This window comes from Cryptotermes secundus, unplaced genomic scaffold (assembly GCF_002891405.2).
Source record: "Cryptotermes secundus unplaced genomic scaffold, Csec_1.0 scaffold363, whole genome shotgun sequence".
In the NCBI taxonomy this organism is placed as follows: Eukaryota; Metazoa; Arthropoda; class Insecta; order Blattodea; family Kalotermitidae; genus Cryptotermes; species Cryptotermes secundus.
This window is the reverse complement of record NW_019737986.1, coordinates 650,527-673,197: the sequence shown is the minus strand read 5'-3', so window position 1 is coordinate 673,197 and position 22,671 is coordinate 650,527. Positions and strand designations below refer to the sequence as shown.

Below are 22,671 nucleotides of genomic sequence, written 5' to 3'. Positions count from 1 at the left end.
ACTAGTAGCATACGACCTGTCATGGGTGACGGACAAAATCATTTCTTTCTTCCCTTCCTTTATCCCTTTCATATTTTTGTCTCCTTTCTTGTCTTCTCCCTTATTAATTTACCTTTCTTCCTCTTTGCCCATCGTACCGACGCTCCTCTCTCCGTATCCTGACAACAGCAGGAGACAGTTTACGTTCTCCGTGGCTGTTTGGGTTTTCTTCGAGATTGACATGAAGTGGCTGCTGTTTGTATTTGATGTTCAGTTACCCTTTTGTTAATAAAAACAAGCATATTTCTCACTAAAAGTATTTTGATTCTATTTTGGCTCTAGATTTTGGAGGAAACTGGTGCAAATCTGACCCTTATTATTTCCTAAACGCTTTAATCACCATTGTCGCGAGAGCTGGCTGAAAAGGACTAGAGACGCCACGTTAATTCCCAGTTGCCTCTGTCAATCCTCGCAGTGCGCATGACAGGATGCTTATGAATCACTGCCACTTCATAAGACAAACAGGCACTCACGCAAAGGATGAGAGAATGGAGAAATTTTCCGATGCATTAAATTCACGTGTTCTCCAGAAGTCCGCTGGCTGTTGCAGGAATCTAGTAGTTTGCTTAGTAATTGACAGTCGTGATACCTGAGTCACTACAGTGACTCGTTTCTGTCTGTGTTCCATTCTCGGCAGGAAAGAGTTCTTTTCTTCGCCACCACGACCACGCCGGATCTGAGGCCCACCTACTGCTCTATCCAGTAGGTACCAGAGGCTCTTTTCACGAAGGTCTACTATTCAGTTGGTACCGGGCGTTCTTTCCAGGATGTTAAAGCGACCAGAATGTGAAGCTGACTACTCACTCTCATCTGTTTTTGTGGCGCAGAATTCAGTTCGATAAATAAGTTAGCAGTTCCGTGGTTCAGAGTCCTTGGGGAGTTGACAGTTGCACTTCTGATAATGAAATTTCACTGTCATGTTGACAAGATCCTTCCACTCATCCCTGTCCTCAGCCAGTTGTATCCCGTTCACGCCATATTTCTGCAACATCCATTATAATGGAATTCTCACATCTACGCGAAGGTCTACCAAGTTTTCTGTTTCCTTCAGTTTTTCCGACTAAAAAATTAAATATATTTGGCCGTGGCCATTATATTAGCATGAAGAGGAAAATGTATGGCATAAAAGGAATGAAGCCGTTCATAGTGGCCGCGCGGTCTAAGGCATGAACCACCTTCTCCCGCTCGAACACTTTGATCATGGGTTCGAATCCCACTCGAGGCATGGATGTCTGTGTTTATTTATTCTCTTTATAATGTCCTGTGTATAGGTAGCGGCCTTGCGACGGGCTGATCCCCACTCCAAGGAGTCCTACTGACTTTATACGAGATTAAGAAACTGAAAAGCGGCCAAGGTCCACAAGGGCTGAAGAGCCAGAGAGAAGGAATGAGTACCCTTGAGATACTTACGTCATTTTTACGTGAAAGTGTCAGTGCTGGTCTAGCTGTCGAGCCTTCTGTTACCGCCCTGCTCTGCAGCCGATGTCCCTTTGATTCACAACGCACTGCATGTAGACAGTAGACCGACGTCATACATAAACCAAACGAACGCTCGTAATGTCACCCCAAGGGCCCATTTGGCCTTTCCGTTTCACTGTGTTCACTCTGAATGGGACTGACTCTCTTCAGCCATATTTTAATGGCTCACTTTTACGGTTATGTTTATAGTGGGCGACATTGATTATACATTAGCGGTATAGTAGTAATTTGCTCGGATTAAGTCAGCCTACATGACATGCTCAAAACCTAAGAGTGAAGGTAATAGTGTCCCTGTGCTTCATTAAACATCACTTCGTGAAGACACGCGGGAGCGGAGGTATGGCCTGACGTATTCCTGATGTGGGACTAGGCGCAGGTGTTTCATCCTCCGACCGCTTTGCTCCTGGGGAAAGGGTCTCAGGTGTCAGAGCCATGTTTCTCAAATGGTGGACCGCGGAACCCCGGGGTTCTGTGGAGATTCCGTAAGAAAATCCCACTAAAAGTAAAAAAAAGAAAAAGTAAAGCTATCCCTGTACCAGGCCGTGAAGGCCCATAGGGTTGTGAGACGTTGAGGTCCCACATTATCTAGACAATCGGCTCAAAGATGGCGGTAAGTTTGTCAGTCTTACGCGCCGGATGTGCTTTACTCCCCAGGAAAATTATTCAATTAATTTCTGGTACTTATTTCTGTTAGAGGCTGAGTAAACCCCAGCGCCTAGTGCGGCCGGAAAGATTAGATCAGTTGAAAAAAATCCAATGACCTCATCGGGACTTGAACCCATGATTACGATACAAAATTATTCATTTAAATGTTATTATTATAATATACCTCACTTACATAATTTTTATTTCGGGCCTTATATTATAACTTTCACTTTCAAAGGAAAAAATAATGAAATAAAACGTGTTTTGTCTCAAAGAAAAGAATTTTATCAAGACGTGCAGTTCGTTGGCTGCTGCCCTTCGCCAACAAATATTTCTGCGAAACTGGATTCTCGAATTACTCAGAGACAAAAACAAACAACAGAAATAGACTGAATGCGGGGCCCGATCTGAGACACCAACTTTCAGGTATCAAGCCAGACATAAAAACACTTTATGAAGAAGAAAACCGAGAACCTCTATCCGCATTGAAAATTGCAAATATGTGGCATATTGGTTTCTGGGCTTCATTTCCCGTATACATGAACTTTTATTTTTGTTTCTAAATATGTTCATGTCGATCTGAAGGAGAAGATCACCCCATTGACGGACTCACCCTGACTGAGCTGTCCTGGCTCCTCACATGACGTCAGAATGGAAGTGGTGCATATCCTGAGAACAAGGATTGAAGGAGTCGTGCCGACGAACAGCTTCCAGGCGTGCGATACTAGGACAACTTAGCTAAGCGAACGACGACACTTCACATATGAGCGGTGAAATCGTAGGTTAACCCTAACCAGTTACATTTACCACTCAAAACTTGAGAGTAAATGGATCAGGGCCAATACGCAGACCGAAATTAAATTCGTATTAACACTAACTTAACGGAGGAGGTGCCTTCTGGAAGTGATGGTCACTCAGCTCTACAAGGCCTTCCGCACACTTAATGAAAATTGAAAGTTCTTGACCGTGATCACAAGATCCCACCACTGGAGACTGTCCTGAGTCATTTTAACTCAATCTACACCCTCAAACCCTATTTAAGTCCCATTTTAATATTAATCTTCCATTTGTGTCTAGATCTTTCAAGTGATCTCCCTTCTGCAAGCATTTATGGTCTTCCGTGTGTAGTATACGCCCCTTAGTCTCCTCGGTCTCGTAATCCTGATATGTTCGATAGAGTAGAAATTACAAAACTCATCATTGTGTTACCCTGTTGACAAGAATCCGCCACTGGTCTCTGTCCTGAGACAGATGGATGCAGCACACACTCCCTCATCTTATTTATGTAAGATCCCGTTTATATCTGAACCTACCTAGTAGTTTATTCCTTCAGAGTCCCTACCCAACCCCTGTATTCACCCCTCCTCCCTCTTATGCGTTCTACATACTGCTCTCCCCCGCGCAGGGCCCTGTTCTCAAACGCCCTCAGACTTCTTCCGTATACAAAGACAGAAGAAAAGTGTGATTTTAATATTGTCATTTTTAAGTGTTTATATGGCAAATGATAAAACGAAATATTCTGAATTTAATTTCATCTGTTCTTAATTTCTTACGAGAATGGAATGTCATCTATAACTGACGTTCCCACATATTTTTAATTTTTCCACATTTTAGGAGGATCCGGGGTAGCTCAGTCGGTATAGCGACAGGCTACGGACTGGACGACTGAGGGGCCGGAATTCGAGTAACGGTTGGATCAAAAATGTTCTCTTCTCCAAGTCGTCCAGACCGTCTCCGGGTTCCATCCAACCTCTTACCTTTCCCCGGGGGTAAAGCGGCCGGGGTGTGAAGCTGACCACTCACCTCCATCTAGTGCCGAGGTCAAGAAAACGTGGGCCTATGCATCCACTCCCCATACGCCTTCATGGCGTAGTACTTAATGAGTAAAACACCTTACCCTTTCTTACGTTTTAGAAGGTTGTATTGCCCGTCTGCATAGCGTACAACATGGCATGCTTCTGCTTGCTGCTGACGAAACATGAATATTTAGTTTCCTCAAAGACCAACATCTTTACTGGCCTTATGGCGCTACTGTCTTTCTCATTATGGCACCTGTCTACCTATGCCTCTACAGCCCATTGTTGGGCTTCAACCGCTTTTTCGGTTTCTTGATCTTTTACACAGACCGTAGGACTCCTTGGACGGGGGTTCAGTCCACTGCAAGGCCGTCACATGCACACGGAACAGCATGAACACAACAAACGCACACAGTCATCCATGACTGAAGTAGGATTCGAACCCACGATCCTAGTGTTGGAGAGGGCGAAGGCAGTTCATGCCTTAGACCGCGCGGCTACTGTGATCGGCATAGTATTTATGTTTCCGCCAAAAGTAACAACATAGGCCGCGCCATAGCTCAAGCGGTTAGTCGCTGGCTTTCCACCGCGGCGGCCCGTGTTCCATCCCGGGTCTGGTCAAGTGGGATTTGTGGTGGACAGAGTAGCACTGGGGCAGGTTTTCTCCCAGTACTTCGGTTTCCCCTGCCAATCTTCATTCCACCAAATTCTACATCATCATCATCACCCGGGGCAGGCTACAATAGGCCAATCAGTGGCCGCCGTGACGAGTGGACCCAGTTGCACTCCACCCCCCAATAAGCGAATTAAAAAAAAGCAACAACATTAACGTATACCCGAATCTGATAAGTCCCATTAATTTCAAAGCCTGTTGAATTTCTTGGTCCTTCAAGTGGTGCATTCCAAAGCAGCGGTGAAAGCAGTAGCGGTAAAGCACCACGTAAGACAAATGTTTGCTTATACGGACTTCACTATAGGTTTCAATTAAACAGTTAGCCCAACTAGATTCATGGCTGTACCAGAACCAAGGAGAATGTTACACGCCACGCCCCTCCGATATGACTGACAGGAGTTCGTGGAGCCTGTAGCTGACCTGTGAGTGTCTCCATTCCTTCTCCCGTATGTGGGGAATGCAGAATATCTGGTCAATAGTTGATTTGTTATTCTGAAACTCACACTGGTCTCCAGTTATAAGCTTTAATAAAGTAATTCTGCTTCAGTAATACCGCGCATTTCACGGTGACAATAGCATTTTCTTCTTGTGAAGTTTGCCCGTAGGCACATGTCTCCTAGCAGCTGATTAACTTCCTACACTAAACACAAAGGAACGAGGAGATTTTCCCCTTCTCTGAACTCTGCATGAAAGTCTGGACGCTATTAGTGTCTTACCTTGTCGAAAACCTAGTATAAACGTTCGCACTCCCCACATATTCATTCAGTGCACAAGAACCAACCTTACATCAGTTTCCCTGTGTAACTGTATCTTAATAGTTCTCCAATTTAAGTTGTGGCCCACTGGACCATGGCGCCCTGTACTCATGTACATGGGTACCAGCGCTTCGGATGAACTAATTTCCTCCATCATCTTCAGAGTTCTTTGAAAAAACAATGTCGATGTTCACTGTCATGAGAACCTCATATCATAGAATTATCCAACTGTTAAAAATATGTGCATGTCCAGCAGTTTTTTGTCTCTTTCATTAATTTTCACAAGCATTGTGGGTGGCTGTGGGCGTGCAGGTGTGCAGCCCACACAGGGGAAACTGAAATGATGGCACTTTGTCTCTGCGCACGAAACATACCCTCTCTTTCCCGGAGACTGAAAATCAGTGAACACAAAAGAAACCCAAAGATGTGCATATATCGACAAACCCGTCAGCATCAATTCTTCTTTTGTTTATAAGCCTCCCTGTCCACATGTCCCCGAAGTAATGAGATGTTCAGAGATTTCGAAGTTGGTTACTTGTGGTTGGCGCAGTCTCTTCTTTCCAATTTATTTTCATTTTTACCACAAACGTACTTACGTACTTACTCATGGAGCTGAGCCCTTCTTGAGGAGCCGCCAATTCTGCAGCTACTCAAGAATTTCCCAGCATTTTATGGAAGCCGAAGGTTCATTACCGTGTTCACCAGAGTCCTCCACTGGTCCCTATCCTGAGCGAGATCTATCCAATGCATACCATCCCATCCTATTTCTCTAAGATCCATTTTAATATTGTTCACCCACCTACGGCTTGGTATTCACAGTGGCCTCCTTCCTTCTGGCTTTCCCACCAATATCCTATACGCATTTCTCGTCTCCCCATTCGTGCTACGTGCCCTGCCCATCTCGTCCTCCTTGAATTCATCTTTCTAATTATACTTGGAGAAGAGTACAAGTTATGAAGCTCCTCATTATGCAGTTTTCTCCAACCTCCTGTCACTTCGTCCCTCTTCGGTCCAGATATTCTCCTCAACACACTGTTCTCAAACACCCTCAGTCTATGTTCCTCCCTTAATGTCAGAGACCAAGTTTCACACCCATGCAGAACCACAGGCAAAATTATAGTTTTGTATATTCTAATTTTTATGTTTTTGGACAGCACACTAGAAGACAAAAGGTTCTGGGCTGAATTACCCGAGTTCAATCTCCTCTTAAATTCCTCCTCAATCAGGTTTTGATTGTTTATAATCGTTCCGAAATATCTGAACTATGCCACAGTTTCAAAACATCTGTTTCCTATCTTTATGCCATGATTTTGCCCTGCATTTTGGTGACGAGACAGCAACATGTGCTTAGTTTTCTCTGTGTTTATTTAACCACAAACACAGTAAAATGAATATGAGAAGAGTAATTGAGAGCAGTGCTCCAAACGTCATGAGAGCGCGCTTACTTCTCCTGCCTCTTAGTTGAGACCTGCCTGAGTTAAATCCCAGTCCAGAGATTGGCTCCGCTGGCAGAGGTTTTCGTGTTTTTATTCAGTACGTCTGGAACAGAATCTCGAACTTGGTCACGATCACTTCCTTCCACGTCACATCTCGCCAGTTTTGTTACCATTCGAGACTACACAATCTTAGCAATTGAAGCGAACTTAAGAATACGCGAATAACTTCCTTAGTATTTCTGGTGAACGAAAGACGTTTTCAGGAAATGGACAGATGATATAACATGTAAATATTGATCATGATTATCAGAGGTTAAATACTTAAACTCCATCAGATTAATCTTCCGATGCCCCCATTTTCCGCCCCCCTCCCCCCTGCAAATAGTTTACCGGGTGCATAACACATTTCAGAATTCTGTGTTAAGGAACTTACCTTTAGATTATCATTTTTTCCTGACAAATGTGTAATTTTATTAATACCTTAATGTTATATTTAACTGCTCTACATTTCAAAATTTGTACTTATGTATATGTTCAGCACAACCTACTAACATCATCTGATGTGAAAATATTTGTAACTAACAAAATTAATAATTGTGTAAGAGTTTATGTTTTCACGGCGGTGACTATGAAGAATGCCGTCTTCTGGGATGTGGCACCATGTAGATCTTGTGTGAGCCGACGTTTCGGAGGAACGTATCGCCTCCAACTACAGGGTATAAGCAATCCGCGAGCGATGAACTAGCGTGAGCAGGTGTCTGTAGACTGAAGATGGAGGCGATACGTTCCTCCGAAACGTCGGTTAACAAGATATCTATATGGCGCCACATCCCACAAGACGACATTCTTCAAAATTAATAATTATTTAATTTAATTGAATAACAGTTAACATAATTTCTGTGATGGCCAATTTAATATTTATTAACTTTGTAATCACTAAAAGAACAAGATGCAGAATTTTAAGATTGGCAACTGAGCTTTATGTCTGTTGCTTTTAGTCCAGGAGGTTCATTACTGAGCAGAAACGATAAAAGCTGAAATGCATTTTTGCCACTGTGATACAGGGTGATTCTCTTGCTAGGAAACCCAAACATTACTCAAGAACTTATTAATTTTTGTTTGGTTCCTTAGGAAAATTGGCATGGACTTACAGCCTGCATGTTGCGAACACACATCTTCCGGTCTCCAGCGAGTCGAGTCGAAACACTTCCGGTTGTCTCTAACTTTTCCACAAACTTGTGAATACAGGATTTTGTCGGTACACTTACTTCAACACACTTATTCCAAAATGCCCCTTGACATTTTTAAATGAACCCGTTCGCCAGTACTGACGAACAATAAACACGCGCTGTTCAGCGGAGTACATGTTTCCGGGACACGCAATCACTGTACACTGAGTCAGACGTCTGCTTGGCAGTCACGTCTCGACGTCACGGGTACAGTCCACTTCGTTAAGGGGTGTGATGGTTCTGCTTCGATAGACGGAAGTTTCGTCCATGTCAATTTTCATGGGGAACCATACAAAAATTATAAAGTTATTGAGGAATATTTGGGTTCCCTAGCGAGAGAATCACACTGTATTTATCCTGATCCTAAAATTGTGGGTAGCGTTCGTAGAAAGCTAATAAACAACGACGGTTAGAGAAACTTCAATGGCGAGGAGTTTCATGATGTGTACAATACTGTTCACTATTAGGGTGACCAAATCAAGGAAAATTTGACTGTCGGACTTATGACATTCATGGGACAGCTGAGATATTTATAAAAATTGTTGCCGGTAAAGTTGAGGGAAGCCGGTCACGGTAGCCGAGCGGACTAAGGCATGAAGTGTCTTCGCTCGCTCGGAAGCCTGGATCGTTGGTTCGAATCCCACACAAGGCATGGATGTTTTATATGTGTGTGTTTATTCTCTTTGTGTTGTCCTTTGTTTAGGCGGAGGCCTTGCGAGGAGCTGATCACTCGTCCAAGGAGTCCTACCGCCTGTAAAAGTGATCATGATACTGAAAAAGTCAGAGGCCAGGACCCAAAGGGGCTGTAGAACCAGTGGAAAGAAAAAGTTGGAAGGGATCCTGCGAGACCTGCGAATAGGGGGACAAAATACCCGTCTTAAGGAAATGTGTTGTGAGGGTGTGGACTGTATTGAACCGGCTCATGGTAGGGTTCATTGTTGGCTTTTCTTTAACTCTGTAATGAAACGTGAGGTTGCATAAAAGGCAGAGAATATGCTGAGTAGCTGAGGGAGCATCATGTTCTCGATGACTGTGCTCCATGGAGCTGGTTCCTTTAATGAAAATGGAAGGATCTGAGAGCACACGCATTCAGAAGACTGGCTTGTAGTGCATTCAGGATGTGTCCGGACCAGAACGCAACGGACACAGGCCAGTGAGTGGCAACATATTGGAAGTGCGACGGGAAGGTAGTTTTGAGCACACTTCACGTTATGATCTCGCAGTAGAGGGCTGGAACTTGCTTGTGATCTACACACGCGACTTGCTTGTCCCTTTTCCTCCTCTGTGTTTATTTGTGCCCCATACACATCCCGAATAGACTCTCTGTGATCCCAGATAACGGGTGGACTTCATGTTCAACGAACTAATAATTGTGTACTGAGATGACATGAAATTTGCTCTTCTGCTGCAGATCACGTGGATTGACGGGCTAGGCAACGTGCTGGGCAACGGCTTGGAGTACATCGTGGAAGCCCTCCCGGACGGCAGGCGCTTCACGGCCAAGTCCATCCTGAAGCTGACGCCTAAGAAGGAGCACCACAACACCTCCTTCACCTGTCAAGCACAGAACACGGCGGACCGCACATACCGTAGTGCACGACTAAGGCTCGAGGTGAAGTACGCGCCCAAAGTGGCCCTGAGCATAGTCAGCGGACTGGGGCCCTCAGGGCGGCTGACGGAAGGCGCGGATGTGCGTCTCGCTTGTAAAGCCGATGCCAATCCTCTGGATCTTACGTATCGGTGGTACATCAACGATGAGCTGGTTCCAGGAGACTACACGACGGAGCTGATGATCCCTAATATCACGAGGAAATACCACGATGCGATCGTGAAATGCGAGGTTCACAATCCGGTGGGAAAAAGCGAGGAGTCGGAGACCCTGGACATTAGCTGTAAGTGGCACTTACGGCACTAAAGACGTTCTTGAACAGTGTCGTTAAATATACTAAGAGTCCCTTGTTAGATTGCTAATGCATGGACATCTCCGTCTTACTGACCCGAGTTCGATGGACGTGAGGTTTATAATGTAAACTTCCTTGGCGCTGATCCTTTCGTTCCTCAGTCCCCCCCCCCACCAGTGTAACCAACGCAGAATAATTAACTCGGCTAGCATAAACGACACGCTGATGAAGATAACAATATCGCAGACTTAGCTTTTGCCCTCTCAGATATGCTTACGCTTTTTACTCCATAAAACATATCCTCCTGTGTGAAATGTAATGGTTGTCTCCTTAACTTCCGTCAGGCTGCATTCTGAGTAATTTCGCTTAGTGGGGGGTGGAGTCCAGCTGGGTCCACTCGGCACGGATGCCACTGATTGGCCTATTGTACCTGCCCCGGGTGATTATGATGATGGAGAAATTGGTGGAATGAAGATTGGCAGAGGAAACCCAAGTACTCGGAGAAAACCTGCCTCCAGCGCCACTTTGTCCACCACAAATCCCACTTGATCAGACCCCGGGATCGAACCCGGGCCGCCGCGGTGGTGTATTCTGAGTAACTAGCACGTTTCACGTGGGTTGCTCACCAATCCCCTGCACGGTAACCCCCCCTTTGCCATTTAACGAAGAGTTATAACTTCTGGGATATAACGCCGTGCATTCTGTTATGTCCCAGAAGCTAGAACTCTTCATAACGACCGCTTTGAGAACCTCAACTTCTGCACTTCATCTAACGTTTCGCGGATCCTTAGAGGCCTTCATGGAGATTGAGAATCAGGGACTTTTAGTAGTCTGCGCTGGCATAGAGTTAAAGAGAATTTTAATTTATACCAGCCCATCACTCGAAAATCGTACTTATTTTAATATAATAAAGCTGATAATTGTTCCATTGAATGCAGGTTTCATAGAAAGCGTCAAAGGTTGTATTTCCTACAACTGCAATATTTCATTCGATAATGGATTAATACGCAAGAGCGCATTGATTTTTACCCGCTGACAGTACTGAATAACTGACAAGTGTTGACAGTAGGTACAATGGAAATGCCTTCCTCTCAATCGTGTGTCTGTTAATGGCGACAATGAATTTCTCTTTCCCTAGTATCAGTCATTCGAGTTATGTGATTTTCAATTATGCGTAGTGTCACAAAATAATCGACTCAACAGGGCACAAAATTCTAGCCAATTTCTATCAAATTCTGTAANCTCAGATTGCATAATAAATATGGGAGTCTCAAACAAAAAAAAAAAATTCTATCAAATTCTATATGATGGATCTAGCCTAAATTATGTCTGTTTATTTTAATTTTGGTTTAGTTCGGATAATTAACATATAAAGCCGGATCGCGTGTAATTTGCTGGTGACTTTGTGCCCCTCAACTGTTGCATTTCACAAGCCTAACTCCTGTCCGTAATATTCACAAATCGAAATGGAGGCTTTTCCACCATGCAGACAAACTTTTGTTATCATTTCATTCACAATATGCTGTAATTTTAATTTTACATAATTCCGTCTTTATGTATTTCTTATATATCTCCTGACGATGGCTTTTCTGGGTCGAAACGTGCTGTGAATGAAATATTAAAAACATTCTTTTGTGCATGACGGAATAATATCACCATCATTATTTATTCCTTTTGGGTCAGACCGTATAAATAGGCATAAAATAATTTTCCACTGATCTGCCCCTTGTGCGTATGGTAACTTCTAAACACATTGTCTCCTCTTACCTGTCCACGGATTGGTGCATTCGTTTGCTCCTCAATTTACCGTACTACCTTTTCTACTCTGCGCTCCTGGTTCTTCACTAAAATTCATGGGTATTCTGCCCGTTAGTCAAATGGTAAAATAACAAAATAAACTGCCTAAAAACCTAACGTTGTGACAGAAGTAACACAAGCGTTAAGTGTTCAGTCATCACAGACACACAAGTGGAACATTTCAATGTGTAAGTTGGGCACGTATCTTTTTCGTGTGCTTAACCTTTATCTTATTTTAAGAAGTTTTATGCAGTTCACTTTCAGCGCAGCGAATCGCAAATGATCCCATGAGTACAGACCCACCCCCCCACCACCTCTTGTTGACGTTTACATAAACTGAAGCCCACATCAGGAGGATGAAACATTTCAAAGGCCGTGAGACCCGTACTTTTAAGCACGTGAACACTTACAAGTTACTGAGCTTAATCAAAGCCAAAGGAAATGCTAGAACTAATTGCCACTGGCACGCGCTGTTGGTGAACCTGGCTCCTGGGAGTTGCGGGTTCATCAATATTATCGCGCCATCCCATCAGCTGCTGCGAACCCCTGGAAGGGAAAGCAAGGGGCCAAGCGGGTTCAGTTCACGTCGCGTGTCGTGGGGGCTTGCCAGGTACCTTTAGGAGGTCCACGAAAATATGAAAGGAAATTTTCTTCGCCCCTTGCGCAATTTACACAGTCCCGTTTGCAGCAACATGAATTGGCTACTTTCTCTTTTTTCTGCTAAACATAAACGACAAACTATTATTGTCATAACGTAAAAATATCTTCATTTTAAACTTAATAGCAACAGAAATAAGAAGAAAAACCACGTAAATATAGGATATAGTTATTGACAAACAGTGAAACTGACAGATCGGTAAAAATGCTTACGTCTCATTGTTCTAGGCAGTAAATTACACGTTACTTGTCGCTTTATGACTTTTAAGGAAAATTGTAATTATGTACCTATAGCACATGCTTTAAGATTCATTGACTCTCCATTTTGTTCACATAGCGTATTTGTCTCTTATGACCTTCAATACAAAGAGGAAGTGCTTCTGTAAACAGTATTAACCAGTGGGTCTTCGTAGTGCAGACATTGCATGTTTTATGAAATGAAGGAAGTGAAGTTTAAAGTATTATTTAGATGAACCTAATGCAACAGAGATTTAAAATAATTCGAAAGTTCGCACTTCCTTGCTGTGTTCAGGGTGACAATTTTGGACACATCAACCTCGAAGCTTTGAGGTTAGGGTTACTCTGTAGGTCTGTCCCATCATTGTCCTGATTTTCTTGCATGACGAATTCCACACTAAATTTTCCTTTTACAATATAAGCGTAGGGCATATGAAATCAATACATGCTTTGCGATTATCAGCGAACGATTAATACTATTTTATGAATACTTTAAAATTCTCGCCAACAACTCAAAACCCTCAAAATACCAGCATGCTGTCAGGCGAGCCCTGTTGCAATATTTATTATCGTTTAGGCAAGTGTTTAACGAAAGATGAAATATCAAGCATATTGGAATTATGAACTATGCGCCATGATTTACATGATAGTTCATGATGAAACATTCAACACGATAACACTGTCACATGTATGGCGTGACTGTGTATGGGGTTTGAATTGGTAATTGCATTTACTGAACACTTACAGATCGTAACTACGCGAACTCGCTAATGGCTAATTCACACACTCAACAGATCACAGTACGTACTAAGTCTTCTCAGTCTGCTCTCTTTACCGGTAGTTATCTGATAACGGCTTCCAACGCCGCAGATCCATCAACTGGCTGGACAATGTCTCACAGCTAACTAGACCAACTAGACTCTAGACTTGTCCTTCTTATAATGCCTCAGCAAGGAACGCATAGAAATCACCGCTTCCAACAGTTCTATTGTTGCGTCACACAGCTGTCGCCCTTAGAAGGTACAGAAGACCGCTTCGCAATTAGTCCTTCGGTGCTCCTTACGAATCTGTTCCTAACAACGGCCATTGTTTACAGACCCATTACTTAACAAGGGGCCTGCATGCTACAAAATATACTGGCTACCAGATACGTTATGGATTAATGTCAATAAAACGCCGTTCCCATGAAACTGTCGCCTTTGCATACATTTCAATTGCAATTCATTGTGCCTGTATCACATTAACAAAAGGCACACTCCAAAACCATAAACGGGAACTAGTGAATTTATATATCCTGCCCTTCTGAATGCAGTGTTGATTGGAGCATTGATATCCGCAGTCACAATAATTTTAAAATTAGAGGGAACTGAAATTTACAGATTAGAAACTGCAGTCTCGTTGCTCTCGAATTTGGGTGCTCCTGCTCACCGCAGTGGCAGCAAGTTGTTTTGAGAAACGTGGCAATGAACTGTCAAGCACGCACATTGTTAAACTGGGGTTGCAGTGTTATGATGGCCCGCGAAAATGACGTGGCAAGTAATTGCTTACACCGGTCTGCTTGTCTTGATAAATTTAGTAAACAAAATGCATTCTTGAGAAGATAGCAGGATAGCGTAGTCAGTAGAGCGAGGGGCTTCGTGCTGGACGACCGAGGGGTCGGACTTCGAGTCTCGGTAGCGTTAAGAATTTTCTATTCTCCACGTCGTCCATACCGGCTTTGGGGCCCACCCAGCCTCTTATCCAAAGGGTACCGGGGGCTCTTTCCCCGGGTTAAAACTGACCACTTACCTCCAGTAGTGCCGAGGTAAAAGAAATGTGGATCTATATACCCACTCCCCCATACACCTTCATGGCGTAATGCTTAATTAGTTAAGCACAGCGACAACCTTGTCTTTACCTCTTATCCTTGAGATGCTGATAATCGCTAAGCAGATAAAAATATCCCTCATTATTTATGGAACTCAGATGTTCACTGCCCTGCTTACAAGAGCCCGCCACCGTACTCTGTCCTGAAGGGGCTGCATCTAGTCACATTTCCGCATTCCATTTCTCTATATCCATTCTGATGTTATTCAGCATCACTTAGCTGCATGCTACATACCCTGCCCATCACACAACTCATTGCTTCCATCATCCTATTACTATTAGGTAAAACGGGATAGCTCAGTCGGTGCAGCGACTAGGTTGTGGGCTTGACGGCCGTGGAGTCGGGGTTCGATGACCGGCAGAAGAAGAGACTTGTCTTCGCTCCATAACGTCCAGACTGAATGAGGGCTCAACCCAGCCTCCCGTACACTGGGTATCGGTGGCATTTTCCTTGGGGGTAAAGCGGCAGAGGCGTCAAGCTGACCACTCCCTTCTATTGCCGAGGTCAAGAATGGTGGAGCTATAACTCCACTCCATAATACGTCTTCATGGTATGATGCGCAATTAATGAAGCCCAGGGATAAATTTATATTTACCTCAAAGGTACAATTTGTGAAGAGTCTGGATTTTTTTTTCTACTCCTTCCTCTCCTTTGGGTCTAGATGCTCTCCTCAACACCCTGTTCTCAGACATCCACAGTGTGTCTTCGCTTTGGTTAAAGGACCCAGCGACGTTCTGACTTAAGAGAGAAGTAAAAATACAACTCTATACGTTTCAGTTTTGGTGCTTAGACATGGAAAGTAACTTTGAGGTCTTGGTTACTGCGAACGCATCTGCTTCATGTCCTCCTCTTGTATGGACCATTGCCTTTATGTGCCTGTTCATAACACAGTCGCGATAACTAGGGCTTATGTCTGCTATACCCGCAGCAATGACAGTGTCAGTTCATGTTTCTGCAGATGGTCCAAGGTTTCGCACTCGACCTCGAAGTATCCAGGCAGACCTCGGCACGACCATCACATTGTCCTGTGACGTAGACGGAAATCCACCTGCAGAGATAGAGTGGATCCACGACGACACAGCAAAGGTAAGACACGTCACCTGCTCAGTAACGCTTTCATTGATGCAATTGTTTCCGTGTGCTTAGATGTGTCACAATTCGTCGAGCGATTTGGTACAAGAAATAACACATTTTGTTTGTATTTGGAAGATTACCGATTCTCCTTAATCATGGCTTTTGTGAACTTCCGTAGTCCCTCCAGGCATATGTGGAACAGAGCCTCAGTTAGGATAGTCCGAACCTCCGGAGATAGGGGCTAGCTCTGTCTATTGGACCCAACTGAGTAGGTTTTACCTGAGGACGGCGACAGAATCCAGTCCCTGAAACGCTGTGTTTTTAAAAGAAACAGGACAGTTTTTAAGAACAGACAAGATGATGGATAATGTCCAGCAACATATTAGTTGTAACAATTTACCATCATCACAAACTTTTATATCTTATCTACATAACAGAACTGGAGGAACTGCGTTGAAAAGTAGATTGATTACGGACCAGTGATCATGAACACTACTCGATGGGGCAGCGTCTTCCTTCATCAACTGATATGGGCTCAAGTATTTATGAACTGCCCAAATTTTATAGAACCCAGAAATTCAATACAGTGTTCGCCTGAGCCAGTCACTTGCCCTGTCTTGAGCCAAATAAATCCAAACGCTGGAACATGTGTAAGATTTGAGGTTCTCACAGCGTAGGTTATGAAGAGTTCTCCTGCGATATAACGGTGTGTAGTCCGTTGAAAGTCAGCTGATATTTCCGAGGAACATTTCTCTGGTTCCTCGCTAGTCTTCAACCCCGAAGATGGGAGCTACATATTCCTTCGAAACGTCGGTTGACTTCAAACGGGCTACACGGCGTTATATCCCAGAAGTCAGCACTCCGCATTGGAATATGTCTGCAACAGCATGCCGAAAGGCATGGTCATAAGACTGCCGCAGCAAACAAGTATGCAGACGGAACATAGCCTGGCACCTTGCTGTACTGGCATATGGACGATAAACGTCTCTTACATGAGAGTTTAACTCGGCTTCTTTAGTACCCTCAAAGGGCCTATTTAATCTCGGAAAACTGATTTATCCTACATCAGTACTTCATAGAAATATCCGCTCAGACATCGAGGAATGGTATCCTCTGTCAGACGTACCGCGTCAGTGCAGGATCGTTAAGCCAGAACACGTCCGTTGCATAGACATGTGGTCCGTACTTGCATGTCATTCAGAGGGAACAGTGGTTTGTATCTTTTTATGTAACGAGGGCAATTCAATCGATAATTGAATTAACGGCCATTTTATTTTCCATTGCCATATAAAAAGAATGTACTGTACTTTACTTCCGAAAGTACGCAGTATCTGTAAAGGTATATACGTCAGCGTGACAAGTTTGTAGGTCAAAAGAATTTTCCCTATCGGCTACAAAATCGAGCTGGAACTAGTAGTTCACAGATGCATTTATAATATCAGCTCGTTGCACCATGTCTGGATAAATGCTTCAAGAATTGTCTGTCGCTAAGCTAGTTGCGAAGTTCCCTGCCTGAAATTTCACTGCTGCGATTACAAGAGCCAGTCAATGGTCTCTAACCCAGTCCACATCCTCACGCCGCGTTATTTCAGATACATTTTAATGTTTCCCTCTCATTTGCGCATAGGTCACTCAAGTTTTCTCTCCTTCAGGATTTCTGACTAACTTATATGTACTTCTCCCCCTCCCATGCGTGCTACACGGGCCAATTCTCCTTGAACTGATCACCATAACGATACGCTGTTGAGAGCACAAACCACGAAACTCACTGCAAAATCTGCTTTAGCCTCCTATGTTCCAGTATTGCCTTCAGCCCAATCAGCCTTTTCCCCTGCCTGGGGGACGTGTTTCACGCCCATACAAAATAACTTTAATTGTAGTTACAACTATAACAAATACAATTATAAGTGTATTTTCATTGTATTTACTGTGTGCTAGTGTGTCCTTCGTTATTTGTGTAGTTTTGTGTGCTGTGTTTTGTTTGAGTGTGGTGTGTGTTATTTGTGTGTTGTGTCTTATTGTAGTACCACTGCCACCGGGAAAAACCTCCATTTGCAGTTTAAATGAATAATAAGAATAAAATCGTTACACTTTAATAATTAGTTGCTATGGCGTTTTCCCTCAGAGTTAGGCCTTCAATTAATATGATGACTCACACTTTTCATGCATCCCTTGTGCTCAAACGGCTGGGGATAGATTCCCATGACCAATTACTCTGAATGGAAAGGTTGGTGTATGTTTTTTTAAGGGAATAGTTCAATATTAAAGTTGCGTACCGGCGCGGTAGTGTAGTTGGTTTAGGCACTATACTACAGGCCGGAATGTCGCGGGATCGAATCCTAATGAGGTGGATTTTTACAATTTACCTAATCCTTCCAGCCGCACTATGTCCCTGGGATCGACTCAGCCTCTAACTGAAATGAGTACCCGTAATCTTCCTGGGGATAAAGGGCGGCCGGCGCGTACGGCTGACAACCTCACCGCCATCTGTGAGCCGATTGTCTGGAGAAAATGTGGGAGCCTCAACATATCACAACCCTATGGGCCTCCACGGAGTGTTACAGGGATACCTATACTTATTTATTTTCTTACTTTACTTTGTATCGGCAATAACTAACACGATGGGTTCGACAGGGGATACTTTGAACACGCGGTACTGTTAGAAACACGTTCGACATATTCACATGGGTCAGTCTGTGTGACTTGCATTCGCCATGTGACACCCACGCACGCATACGGAAGGCAAGAAAAGAAACCGATCATTTGTCCGTAGCCTACTGGACTGCTGAATGACATCGCGTTACCAGAATGAAGAGGGGTGCAGTTACAGATCGCGTAGTTGAAGATCTCTGACGAACATTGTCACGGGCTGCTTTAACAGTTTCAAGGCTAGAAGAGCATACGAAAGTGAGCTGAGTATATAAACGCGAGAAGACTGAAGAACTGCACAGCCAAGTCTGGTATATGTCTCAGACTGTAGAGCCCCTATTTGCAGAGGAAGCTCACGTTTATAAAGGGACAAAACTAACTCCGCTGAATTGAGTTTAACTTGCTGTGGAAGTAATTGTACAGAAATAGAACAATCGATATGTAAATTGATGCAATTTAATATTTGTATAAGGCACACGGGAAGTGAACTCTACTGCTCGAAAGGGCGCTTTGTAGTCAGCTATTTAAGCCAGGGCATTGGAATAACGGTTTAAATTTTAATAAGATTTTGTGAGGAAAGGAAAGTATAGTGAGTTAGTATAAAAGTTCTTTCTGAACTCTTTTATCTCGATTATGAAACACAAATCTATTATTAGATACATAAAAATAAATGTATTATATGGATGCAGTATTTGCCAGCCTATTTGTACGCTTATGCCTATTTTAAAATCAAGAAAATTAAACTCCGGATAAAAAACGAAAGAAAATTTCATAGACCAGAGAACGTCTTTAGAAGAAACCGGACCATTAATACTCGTACATTTTCCATCTTTCGTGGAGACTCGGTGTTTATTACTGATTTCAACAATTTCCGTCAATAAAACCTTTTCTGAAGCAGAAGAATCCCGTTCACGCGCTCAGATTGAATTTCTTCAGTGTACACTTTAATATTGTCCTCGCATCTACGCCTGTCTCCCTCGATGCTTTCGACTAAACCAAATTTTCTCATCCCAAATGCGTGCCACATGTACCGCACCCCCCACCCTCCTTTATTTTATTGCCCTAATAATATTTCGTGAAGAAGGGAAATTATGATGGCGCTCATAATGCAGTTTTCTCCAGCCTGACCTTAGGTCCAGGCATTGTCTTCGGCACCCTGTTGTGAAACACCCCTAATCGTAGTTCTTTCCTTACGGCGTCAGACCAGGCTCCACCCCAGTACAAAAATCGTCAGACAAATTTATGGTTTTGTGTATTCTTATCCTTAGGCTTTTATTTAGGAGACACGAAAAAAATGATTCTTAATTGCCCTGAAGATGAGCAAGCACATTCTTCCGAAATGTTTGTATCCAGTGACAAGACTACACAGCATCACAACCCAGAGGACTACTCTCGGAATTCTTTACGTGTTCTGAAGATAAGATGATAATGGTTCGTAGTAGATTGCAAGGAACGGTTTGTCAAGGCTGAATTTATAGCAACAGCTGCAGATGTTTCTCAGGTCGGTGGCAGCTGAAAGAAAGGACATTACATTACTGCAGTGACAATCCAGGATTTCAGTGGCCGTAAGGGAAGGCACAGTGAAATTAAGGATGATGCAAAGCTTTCAGATCGTTTATATTGTGACGTTTCAATTCGGGCTCTTTACAACGTTCTTTTCCCTTTAAGGATTCTGTAAAATAGTTGAAACTAAAATATTCATAAACCGTAGGGACAGATCTCACATATGTCACACTTCCAGGTGGCATGGACATAAATGTATCACTCTACATCTCTAATGAAGAAAGCTGTAACAAGAGGTGGGACGCGGCAGCTGGTGCGTCATTGTATGAAACGTTAAGCTATCTAAAGTTCGTAACAGGGCAACCAAAGCAACAACAACCCTCTGTCGCGCAGTGAAAGCGGGCAAATGTATTGAAGAAGGGGCTTCAGCCGCATTTACATCTCCTGCCAGATCCACGCTCAGGAAATGTATGCCATCAGAAGTAGACAGTTCTGACAAGGACGCTGTGCGTAGAATTGTATAGGACAGACTAGGAGAAGTCTGAACTGAAGAAGATCCATCCTAAAGCTTGTAAATGAACAAGTTTTAAAGAATAACTGGCCTCATTACGCAAACTACTTTGAAAGATTGGATTGAGATAGCTCTTAAGTTGATCAGAAATAATGCCGCCATTGTCCAGCTCATATTGCCAGAATTGCAACTTCTTGAAATCTGTTGTGATAATTACTATCTGTTTCCGTCATACCACAAGATATGTCAAGCATATTTTGGGGGGAGTGGAAGAAAACAGCAAATATAACAAAGTTGTTGAGAGATACGGCATTCTCGTATTGAGGGTAGCCTACTTGAGAGAGATCTGCAGCTTACAGGAAAGAGAGAAAATAAGTTCTATATATATGCCTGTATACACACTGCTTAAACCTACATCCGTACACCATACATTTTACAAAAGGAATGGTTTGATGACAAAGGTCTAATCTTCAGGGCAGCCTGTCGCTGTCGACTTTGCTACTCAGTAGTGTATTAGAACACCGTGAGAAACGGTAAAGCAGACTGCTTTACCGTTTCTCACGGTGTTGTCGCTTGCAGAATTCTTATACTTTTTCTTCTACCCTGAAGATTGGGGCGATACGTTCCTCCGAAACGTCGGTTAACACCACATATACACGGTGCCAAATCCCAGAAGACTGCTTTCTTCATAGTCACCGCCGTGAAAGCCTCAAATCTTACAGAAATAGTAGTAGTATTTTTTTCTTGGCACTACAGCCCCAGTGGGCCTAGGCCTACCTCCATGAACTTCTCCGTTCACGTAGTAGTAATTAAGTTCTTTATTTACTCGTACTTACGTGCTGAGCAAAACAGCCAATGGCCAGTTACAGTCAGCACAGATATGACAACACAAAGTAGAGTGCTTCTTCACAACTTGATATTCGCTCAGCTATTCCAGGAGATAACCCCCCTCCCCCAATCTGTATAAAATTCGATGGTTCGTTCCAATCACTGACACCCTAAGCTGCATCAAATTAATCAAACTACACTGTCATATCCTATTTCTTTAACGTCTGTTTTAATATTATCTTACTAACTACGCTTAGGTAGCGTAATTTCAGGCTTTCAGGCTAAAATTTTGTACGATTCTATCATATTTTTGAAGCGTACAAATTATGAGATTCGCCGTAAGACAATTTTCTCCACGAATCTTTTGTTTCTCGCTTAGATAAAAATGTTCTCAAAATCCCATGAGTCGGGGCCTTCAGGAAGGGCCAAAGCTTATCCGTTGCTGCGGGAACCGCGTGTCAATTCTGTACCAACGCTCTGGTTTCACTACTCCGGCTTTCAGGCGGTGCTTACAGAGCCGTTGCCTAGTAATTGCCATATTCATCATAATATCATAATATCTTGTCGATTACTGTGAACTGTGACATACATAGTCAAATTTAAGAATCCGTTCACAAACGAAATGTGTTCCATTCGCGTAGCCTCCAAAATCACATAAGATTTAAGAACTTTAAAATGCAGAGCAGCAGATATCTCGCCGGCAATGCTGCTGGAGTGGGGAGGGGGTGAAGCTGGTAATGTTAATTATTCGCAAGTAACATATACAAGGCTCATGTCACGCAGTGAGGAAGGCTCACCAGTATTGCACTCGATCGCTGCGTTTGTACTTGTATTTTCAATACTTGAACACTTTCTGTGTGAAACAGAGGTAACGGTCGTTCACTGATTTAGTCGAATGCAAGCAGAAAGGATGATTTCGAACAGTGAAGACAGGTGGGAAGAAACGGCCATTGTGTATTTAAGGTTGTATCCCGGCATTAATCAGTAACGTGAACAGCTGTGGGTTGAACAACCAGGGTTCAATTCTCAGCAGGGGCATGACTTCTTCTCTTCGCCACTACATACAGACCGTCTTTGGGAAGCATTCGACCTTCTCCAACGAAGAGGTGTACAGACGGCTCTTGCCACCTGGTAACCAGTTACCTTCCTCTAGCACTGAGAATGCGGGGAGCTTTGCCTTCACTTTTCTATAATACCATAGTCAATAAGTTCGTGGAATGGCTACAAAGCGTCGTTGCAATGCAATATAGCGGATATGTTGAGTCACGATATGATGCTCTCTCGGTTCATCTCTCGTCACAGCAAGAGGCAGTTGTGTGCAAACAGTGTAAGTAGAACTACGACCTCTATTATGAACTGCAGCTAAATGCAAGTAGCCGAAATCGAAAACGTGGCAGTTTGAACAAGGGGCAAACATCAAGTTCTGCCAGAAACTAGGCAAATCTCCTAACGAAACGTTTAGCGTAGGAACAATTGGCTGTTGCTACACGACAACGCCCCTGCACATCGCTCTGTTCTTGCCCAAGAGGAACTGACATGGCAACACCCTCCGTACTCACATGATCTCGCACCGTGCGATTTCTTTCTCTTTCGCC

General features: G+C 43.4%; 1 protein-coding gene across 4 annotated transcripts in view; it reads left to right on the top strand.

Moving 5' to 3' along the window:
• The window catches only part of LOC111870614 (irregular chiasm C-roughest protein), a 525,714-nt gene that overhangs the window by 484,646 nt on the left and 18,397 nt on the right, over positions 1–22,671 (top strand). For all 4 annotated transcript variants that reach the window (XM_023863049.2, XM_023863048.2, XM_033753921.1 and 1 more), the window contains 2 exons: positions 9,464–9,944; positions 15,470–15,597. In XM_023863049.2, coding sequence (XP_023718817.1) covers positions 9,464–9,944; positions 15,470–15,597 — 609 coding nt within the window. The remainder of the gene's footprint in view (positions 1–9,463; positions 9,945–15,469; positions 15,598–22,671) is intronic.